Raw genomic sequence first — 10,393 nt, forward strand, 5'->3', positions numbered from 1 at the left:
TGGACTTGAATATATTATGCCTCAACTGATAGTAATCATGATATCAGGAAAAGTCAAAGCTAAAATGTTTAACTGAAAGAGATAAACATGGAAACAACATGATAAAAGGCACTATGGAACATCAAGTATATTGTTACTAAATGTGTATGCACTAAATGTTATGGCATCCAACTTTTTAAAAGAAAAATTAAATGAATTAAAAGTGGAAATAGATAGTGGTACTATAATAGCAGGGGACTTTAATTTCTCCCCCCTCAGAACTAGATAAATCTAACCAAAAATAAATTAAGAAGAACTCAAAGAAGAGAATAGAATTTTAGATAAGCTAGATATGATAGATATTTGAAGAGAAGTGAATAGAAATAGAACATAATGCCCCTTTTTCTCAGTGAATATGATACCTCTTCAAAAACCGACCATATATAATGGCACAAAAATTTTATAGTTAAAGGCAGAAAGAAAAGCAGAAATATTAAATACATCTTTTAGAGACCATAAGGCAATAAAAATTACCTTTAATAAAAGAGAATGGAAACATAAGGAAAAAACTAAGTAGAAATTAAACAACCCAGTTTTAAAGAATGGATGGGTTAAAGAACAAATAATAAGAGACATCAGTAATTTCATTAAAGAGAATGATAATAATGAAACAACATACCAATAATGCTATTTTATACAATAAAAGCAGTAATCATAAGTGACTGATTATATCTAATTTACAAAACTAGAAAAAGAAAAAAATTAACCCTTCAACTAAACACTAAATTGGAAATACTAAAAGTTAAAGATAAAATGAATAAATTTAAGTGTAAGAACATTATTGAATTAATAAACTAGCAGTTGGTATTACAAAAAACCCAATAAAATAAACCATTAGATAATTTAATTAAAAAAAAGAGAGAGAGAAGAAAACAAAATTACTAGTACTAAAAATGTGAAGAGTAAACATGCTACTAATGAAGATGAAATTAAAGCAAATATACAAAATTATTTTGTTTAATTATGTGCCAATGAATTTAATGATTTAACTGAAATGGAAGACTATATAATATAAATTGCCTAGATTAGCAAAAGAGAAAATGGAATCAAGATAGATTTTAGAAAAAAAATGAATGGGTCACAATTGAGCTTCCTAAGGAAAAAACAGTAGGACCAGATGGACTTGCAAGGGAATTTTATCAAACATTTAAAGATCAACTAATGCCAATATTAAATAAATTATTTGGAACAATAGGGCAAGAAGGGATTTTACTAAAACTCTTTTTATGAAACAATTGTAATACTGATTTACAAACCTGACAAATGAAAGAAAGCAAATTATAGACTAATTTCATCAATGAATACTAATGAAAAAACTAAAGAAAATATAAGCTAAAAGATTACAGCAATATATTATAAATATTATACATTTTGACCAAGTGGGATTTATATCAGGAAATCAGGGAAGTTTTAATATAAAGAAAAGTATTAAATAATTCATTATATCATTAATTTTTTTAAAGTGTGATCATATCAAAATCATATCATAGAAAAAATTTTTTTTAATAAAACACATTTCTATTAAATACACTTGAAAGCATAATTATAGATTTTAAAAATATATTTAAAAATTATCTAAAACCATCAGGAAGCATTATTTGTAATGGGGATAAATTAGAAACCTAAGTAAACTCAAATGTGAAGCAATGATGCCCACTGTCACCAATGTTTTTTAGTATTGTGTTGGAAATCTTATCAAAAGCAATAAGAGAAGAAAAAAAAATAGTAGGAATCAGAATAAGAAATGAAGTAATAAAAAACTATCTCTTTTTATAGACATTAGAAGGCTACTTAGGATATCTCAAAGGCAACTAAAAAGTTAGTTGAAATAATTTTGGCAAAATAGTTTTATATAGAGTAAATCCATATAAATCATCACCCTTTTCACATATCGCAAACAAAAAAAGAAGAGATAGTAAGCAATACTCCACTTAAAATTACTCTATACAATGTAAAATATCCAGAAGTACACCTGCCAAAACAAACACAGAAACTATGTGAATGAAAATCTCAAAAAATATTTTTATATAAATGAAATGAGATTTAAATAACTGGAGAAATATTAACTAGCTTGAATAGGCAGGGCCAATATAAATAAACTTTACTAAGTTAATTATCACTAATTTTACCAAAAACATTTTTACTGACTTAGGGAAAAAAAACAACAACAATCCAAAATTATTTTAAAAAAACCAAAAAATCAAGAAAACCAAAGGAACTTTAAAAAATGAAGGAAAGGGCTTTAACAGTGCCAGATCTTGAATTGTGTTTAAGGCTCTAATTATCAAAACTATCTGTTGTTGGCTAAGAAATACAAAGGTAAATAAATGGAACAGAGCAGATATTCTATTTTCAGCAGCAAATAAGATGACCTTGTATTTTTTTCAAATGTAAAAACTTAAGTTTTGGGGATAAAAATTCATTATTTGATTAAAATTGTTGGGAAAATTGGAAAGCAGTATGGCAAAAATTAGGCATACATTATTACATTACATACATTACAGTATCTTACACCATTTACTAAGACAGGATAAAATGAATACAGAAGTTTAGATCAAGAAAATTTTGAGAAACATAAAATATATCATCAGAGTTATGAATAGACAATTTATAAACAAACAAGAGTTGGAGAGCAGTATAGGTATAAATTGAATAATTTTAACTACATTAAATTAAAAAGTCTTTGCATAAATAAAACCAATATAGCCAATATCAAAAGCAAAGCAGGAAAGTCAGGGGAAATTTCTACAGATTCTCAAATAAAGGTCTCCCATCTCAAATATACTTGCATTTACTTGTCGAGTTAGCATTACCATCACTAGGTCTGTTTCAAAAGATGATTAGGAAAAAAAAAGGAAAAGAACTTATATGTTCTAAAATATTTGTGGTGGATCTCATTGTGGTGGCAAAGAACTGGAAATTACAGGGATGCCCTTCAATTGGGGAATGTTAAACAAATTGTGATATGTGATTTTGAGATATACTGATATGTTATAAGAAGTGAGATAAAATATGACTAAATTTATATAAAATAATAAAGAATGAAATGAGCAGAATGAAGAGAACATTGTATACAGTAACAATTGTAATGGGCTGAGGCTTGAGTTGATGCACTGAGGTCCCAAGCACATGAGGCTAAATAGTAATTGGACTATACTCTATTATATATAAGCTTGGAGAAAGAATGGCCCCCGCCCACTCTTTGCGCAAGTCCTGATGTGTTGTATAGGAAATGACGATTCTGGTGGGTGGAAGCAGGGGAGTGAAAAAGGAAGGGGAGATGGGAGGGGAGGAGATGCACCAGCCCTGAAGTCAAGAGGAGGAGAGGAGATGGCTCAGTGGATAGAGCACCAGCCTTGAAGTCAAGAGGACCTGAGTTCAAATCCAGCCTCAGATACTTAACAGTTCCTGGTTGTATGACCATGGGCAAGTCACTTAACCCCAACTGCCTCAGCAAAAAGCAAAAAGAAGAAGAGAAACAAACAGAAAAGAGAGAGAGATCTGAGCTCTCCTCCCTTTCCTTTTTCACTCCCCTGCCTCCACCCATCAGAATCGTCATTTCCTATACAATACATCAGGACTTGCACAAAGAGTGGGCGGGGGCCATTCTTTCTCCAAGCTTATATATTAATAGAGTATGGTCCAATTACTATTTAGCCTCATGTGCTTGGGATCTCAGTGCATCAACTCAAGCCTCAGCCCATTACAAACAATAATATTGTTTTTTTGTTTTTTGATTGAGGCAATTGGGATTAAGTGACTTGCACACACAACTAGGAAGTGTTAAGTGTCTGAGACAGATTTGAACTCAGGTCTTCCTGACTTCAGAGCTGGTGCTGTATGTATCTGCTGTGCAACCTTGCTGCCCCAACAATATTATTTTAAGAACAACTTTGAATAACTAATTTTGACTATTACAAATACCCAAATTACTACAAAAGACATATGAAAGAAGAAACTCTTTGTGCACAGGGCAAGAATTGATAAATAGAAGTATGTATAAAATGGCTTTACTACACAACCCATTATACACATGCACATGCACATACTTGTAACTAATGATAGTCATCTCTAGGGCATGGGGAGAAGGGAAGGAAAAAAAAAAGAAAGTTACATGACATCTTTGTTTATATATTTAAAAGGAATAGTTCTACACAATAGATTTGCAGTTTCATGTACAATCATTTTTCTATAATGCTATGTTATGTAAATGCTTGTTTTATTTCTTAAGTTCAGAACAAAACAAATAATTAAAAAGAGAAACTTTATAGAATCAGCTAAGAAACTGAGACTAGTAATAGCATCATGAAAGCAGCTAGATGGAAAATAAATCCACAAAAAACATTGTCATATTATCAGCAATAAAGAGAAGGAAAAAGTAGAAAGATGAATTTCCTTGATATTACTTGCAAGTATTTTAGGAAGACAAAGTGAGGAATTGAATGAATGAAAAAGCATATATTATTAAGCCAGACACTGTGTTAAATTCTGGGAGTAAAAATACCCAAAGGAAGATAAACTCTGTTCTCAAGAAACATAATTTAAAATAGAAATAATTTCTACCTATCTATCTGTCTGTGTATCTGTCTGTTTGGGAATGATTCTAAAAGGGCATTATTTTAGTCAGGAGAAACCACAAGGATAGGTGAAATCATAAAGTAATTGATTAACATGCTTTTTCTGGGAATGATAGTTTTTCTAGTACTCTTTCAAATAGTAATGAAGACAGTCCTTTGCCTTTATTCTGACTGGGACTGACTAATATTCCTTCTTTAAGAATATTCCCAGTTCTTGATTTTGGATAAATGCTTTTGATATTTTAAAAATGGTCTACTGACACTTGCACTTTTTTAGAAAGGATTTTAACATAATTATCACTTTAATAATCTTTTCTTTTCCTATAGATTTAATCATGCCATTTTCTCTAATTTATATTTATATGTAACATATACATAATACATATTATATTACATTTTTAATCTTTATGGTTAATTCTACTCAATACTTTCTTAAAGTTGAATCATTCTTATCTCTGTATAAATATAACAATCATATATATATATATTCATATTTATATAATAAAATAGTGCACATATAAATGTTGTATATGTATATATTCACATATAACATAGCCTCTAAGGTTTTATTTAAATTTTGAATCAATTTTCGTTAGTGAGATTAATGTATAATTCTCTCCCTCTAATTTCTTTCTTTCTGGTTTGTATATGAGAACCTATTTATCTTGTGAAAAGAATTTGAGAGAATGTCTTCTTTCTCAATTTTTGAATATTAATTGCATTGTAAATATTTAAGAGAAATCACATGTAAAAGATAAATTATTTTTAAAATGTGATAGTTCATTTAGCACTTCTTTAATTTTTGTCTTCTGTTGGAATTTTTATGTTCTCTTTGAGCTTTATTTCCTTTTTTATGATTTATTTAAGTATTACGTAGAAAATTATTTCTTTTAAATTTCCAGTTTATGTGGGTTACAATTGTTTCTATCACCTTAACATCCCAGTTTTACTGTGAACTTTACCTTAATCTTATTTGAAATTTGTAATTTGAGTTTTCTTTCTTTTAAAAATAAATCATCTCATCAGTTATTTTATAGGTAAGCAATGAGGTGATTGAATTCATCAGCATGTGTAGCACATAGTTCATGCTTGCTGATGATTTACCTATTTGAGTTTATCTGTTATAGACTTTTATTTAACATTTTTCTATTAATCTCTAATTTTCAAGATTTTAAAATTTTGTGTTTTTTAAGGAATCATGCTTATTTTCTATTTTTACAATTATATTTAGTTCATTATTTCTTTCTTTTTTAAGTTTTTAAATATTTTGCAAGGGAGATAAATTTTCCTTATACGACTGCTTAAAATATCCCATGAAATTTATTATGTTGCTTTATTGTTTTATTTATCATTCTCTTTAACATAATAAATGTTTCTATGATTTGTTATTTGGTCCATTTATCTTTAAAAATGCCATTATTTTCTTTTCTTTAAGTCATTTCTATTTAGGTCAGTATATTTTGCTTGATTTTAGATTTTACTCCATTTTTTAAATTCATTATTTTATTTTTAATATTCTTTTATTTAAAATTTTGAGTTGCAATCTATTCTACCCTCTCACATACTCCCATGCTAGATGAAAAGACAAGTAATATTATATCAATTTTCCATGTGAAATCATGTAATACATATTTTCATATTAACCATATTTGCAAAAAAAAGCAAGAAAGATAAAGTGAGAAAATTATATTTAATTTGCACTCAGCATTCATCAGTTCTTTGTTATTTTATTTATCAATTAGGGAGTGACTTTTATTTTTATCAATTTGACTCAGTTCTATAATCAGTATATATATATATGTATATATATGTGTGTATATAGATATATATTTATATTTGAGAAATGATGTCTATCACAGAAACTTTGGGAGAAATGGTGGAACTTGGTATGGAATGAGTACGTTAAGTAAGAGTCCAGAAATAATTGGGGGCAAAAAGTACAGTGAGAGTCTTGATGTGGTACAATAGGTTTAAATTTTGGCATGAAAGGAGATAATCTTTGCATAGAGTACAAATGTTAATAACTGATAGTCCAACTGCATTAGTTCAGATTTATCATTTATTTTAAGAGGTAGAGATAAATAAGTCTTGCACCATGGCTTGTTTTTTGCTGATGTTTAAAGGATCAGGGAAAGGAAAAAATACTAATTATTCAAAGGCAAATGCTGGTTTTGGAATAAGAGGATCTGTGCTCAAGTCTTGACTCTGCCACATACTGTCTTTGAGACCTTAGGCAGGTCATAACCTCACATCACAAAGTGACTAGACCAAAACCCTACACAGATCATTGTTTTATATTTGCAAATGATGGATGGTAGTGCTGAATGTCACAATATCAGCTATGTCACTTAAGGTAAGTCATTATCCTCTCTGCATCTCCATTTCATCAATTGTAAAATGAGGACTTTGAACCAGTTGACCTATATGGTCCTATTCAACTCTATAACTTTCAAGAACAGATTGCTCACCAGAATAAAAATCTTATGGACAGAGTATGAAGAAATCATCTGTAGGTTGCAAACTTTGGGGAGTCAAATTATTGGAAAAATTTTTGTGTGATTTCTGATTGTAATATGCCAGAGAACTTGAAATTAGTAAAGATTATTCAGTTGAGAAAGCCTGTCTCAAATCTTAGCTGATGGAATGATTTTCTTTCAGCTAATTAAGGTTTAAGATTATATAAGGCATAGTATGACTTCCTATTCAGTGATACCGCATGGGGGAAAATGAATATTACCTCTTAGGCATAGGACCTGTATTCTACACCTTGTTTCTGCTACTTACGTGTTGTTAGCCAGATCACTTTAACTCTCTTAACCTCATTTTTCAGCACCTTTGAAATGAATGTGTTGAATTAGCTGACCTTCAAGCTCCATTTCAGCTTTAAACACTGTAATTCTAGGTAGTAGCACACAAAAGCTTCAAAATAACCTAGATTTTTCCATGTGAATTGATGAAGACTCTCAAAAAATCATCATTTAAGTTCAAAATGTCAATCTGATATATGTTATGGAAGCATCTCTCTAGCATAAATTGTATAAGCAAGTAAAGGTGGTTAATTCCATATAAGAAATGGTGTGGAGTAGAAAGTTGGCTATAGAGAGAACTAGACCTGACATATACTGGCTGTGTGACCCTGGGAAGTTATATAAACTTTTGATTTTCAAGACAACTCTCTAAAATTCTAAGTTTCAGAGAAGGAACTGCCTTGCAAAGATAGAGGGAATTTCCTTATCTGGAAATTTCCTGTATCAGTGAAATAGCAAGTGCAATTCATAACTTTTACACCTGTGTATGAAAGGATCCTTACTTTTACTTTACTAGTCACTAAGTCAACAGAATAGCCAAAAAGAACTTCACATTGATAAGTAACTTTTCTTCAGTATTTTCTTGACAGCCTCTTTCACCTCTTTGTTCCTCAAACTGTAGATGATAGGATTCAGCATAGGAGTCACCACAGCATACAAAACAGTGAATAATTCATCTGAAATCTGAGCTTCTTTGCTCTTGGGTTTCATGTACATGAAAATAATTGTCCCATAGAATATAATCACCACAGTTAAGTGGGCTGAGCAGGTGGAAATGGCTTTGTGTCTCCCTTCTGTTGAATTCATCCTCAGAATGGTGGAGAGGATAAAAATATAGGATATAAAAATCAACATCACTGGAATAGGTAGGAGAATTATACTGCCCACCAACATGATAATTTCATTGAGGCTGGTATCAACACATATGAGCTTCAAGATGGCCAAGATTTCACATGTGAAATGGCTGACCACATTGTGTCCACAAAAAGGCATCTGCATTGCAATTACAGTCTCCATAATGGATTTCAGAAAAGATAGGGTCCAGGAGAAAGCAGCCATCCCAAGGCACACTCTCTTGTTCATGATGATAGGATACCTCAAAGGATGGCATATTGCAACGTAGCGGTCATATGCCATCATGGCTAGGAGAATACATTCTGTCGATCCTGTGGCAAGAGAAAGGCACATCTGCACAGCGCAGCCAATGAAAGAAATTGTTTTTCTTTTAGATAGGAAATTCACCAGCATTAAAGGGATAAAGGTTGATGTGTAACAAATGTCCAGGAAGGATAGGTTGCTGAGGAAGAAATACATGGGGGTATGGAGGTGAGAATCCAGTATGCTGATGGCAATGATAATTCCGTTCCCCACCAGAGTGATCAGGTACATTACCAGGCACAGCACAAACAGGAGACTCTCTAATCTGGGGTAGATGGAAAATCCTTTCAGAAAGAATTCATTGATAACAGTGGCATTGACTGTTTCCATTTCATTGTCTCCCTCTTATCTGCAAAGATCTGGAAAAAGAAGAAACACTGGTGAACTATTGAAATTTTCATAGACTCTATGGCCAAAGACCTGTTGTCTGTTTTCTAACTTTGCTAACCTGGGATGCTCATAAGGGACCCACACTATAGGTGAGGGAAGGAAAGGACTGCTCAGTGGTCTACTATTTTCACATTACTCTGGGTCTTTACAGCAGATTAGAAGGAAGGAGCCCTTAGGGCAAGAGGATTGAGGTTCATTATTGACCTAGAAGAAAGAAAGGATGGGTTTGGAGTGCACTTCAAAGATTTGGTGACTAGAGGAGAAAGATTGCCTTCTCTTGATCAGCACCACACATAGATGTCATCTAAAGATATACTTCTCCCTCTTTTATAAGGTAACAAAATGGGGACCTTTTAAGACATGACTTAAAGCATATTCTACCTCAAAAAGGATAATGGACCTGAGGAACAAGGGATCAAGGAAAAGGAATCTTTCTTATGGATCCTTTTGCCTTTTTTATAAAGGGAAACTACTCATTTTAGGATCAGAGATTTAATATTGGGAAGGATCTTAAAGGTCATCTAGTCTCCTTATCTCATTTTACAGAGTAGTAAACCAAGTCTAAGAGAAAGTAGATGTTCTGCTTGGGGGAAAACAGGTAGCAAGTATTATAGTAAGTATTTGAACCTTAGTTTTCTGACTTCAAATGTACTACTCTTTTTACTCTACTTCTCAACCTTTTATGTTGCTTTGATTTTCATAAGTGTGTGTGTGTGTGTGTGTGTGTGTGTGTGTGTGTGTGTGTGTGTTTATGTGTGATAGAACTCTGGCATTTAGTGAATCTTGTGGATCTCTTTCAGAAATATTTAATGTGAATTTCCCTCACTCCCAATATGAAGAAGAGAGGTAGTGAGCGAGGTAACAAAGGGTCTTGTATCCATAGAAGAAGGGAGTCAAAAACAGATGAGTGCTAGGGACAGAGAAGCAAGATCAGGAGGAGAAACATACCCCGAGGGGGGGAGTGGTTAGATACATTGAAGCCTGAACAGAACCAAGAAGAAAAAGGCGGGAGAACAGTTAAGTAGAAGCCTGGGACAGAGATGTGGTACCTTAAATCAGAGAGAGGGAAGACAGACAAAGGGGCATACATCTTGTCAGGTAGAAAAAAACAAGGCAAAGATCTCCTCTCTAGGTCCCAGAGGTCTTAGGCCAAGCCCTCAATCCTGCTGTGATGTGTCTGTTCTTTCTTCTGCTTCATTTGGAGGTTGTTTTTGTGTGTGTGTGTGTGTGTGTGGGGGGGGGATGATAGGGGAGATTTGGGAGGCCAAGGGAGGGCCAAACCAAAAGGCAGGAGCAGGGAGAAAGAGCACAGAACTGTGAAGTTAACATAGATGTCTTTTGAAATGCATTTTTCTTTCAGAATTTATTATTTAAAATGGAATTTACATAATTTGAATTTATGTAAAGCAATAATTATCTGTA

The 10,393-nt window shown here is 32.1% G+C and overlaps 1 protein-coding gene across 1 annotated transcript; it reads right to left on the reverse strand.

Annotated features, from left to right (window-relative positions):
• Nucleotides 1–459: 459 nt before the first annotated feature.
• On the reverse strand, nucleotides 460–8,917 carry LOC127556862 (olfactory receptor 13J1-like; the record flags this gene model as incomplete). Its single annotated transcript, XM_051990376.1, has 2 exons — nucleotides 7,990–8,917; nucleotides 460–482 (listed from the first exon to the last, which is right to left on the reverse strand). Coding segments are annotated over exons 1-2 (945 nt in total), but the record flags the coding sequence as incomplete, so codon positions are not given.
• Between the last annotated feature and the right edge of the window lie 1,476 nt (nucleotides 8,918–10,393).

Source organism: Antechinus flavipes, chromosome 1 (assembly GCF_016432865.1).
Source record: "Antechinus flavipes isolate AdamAnt ecotype Samford, QLD, Australia chromosome 1, AdamAnt_v2, whole genome shotgun sequence".
Classification (NCBI taxonomy): Eukaryota; Metazoa; Chordata; class Mammalia; order Dasyuromorphia; family Dasyuridae; genus Antechinus; species Antechinus flavipes.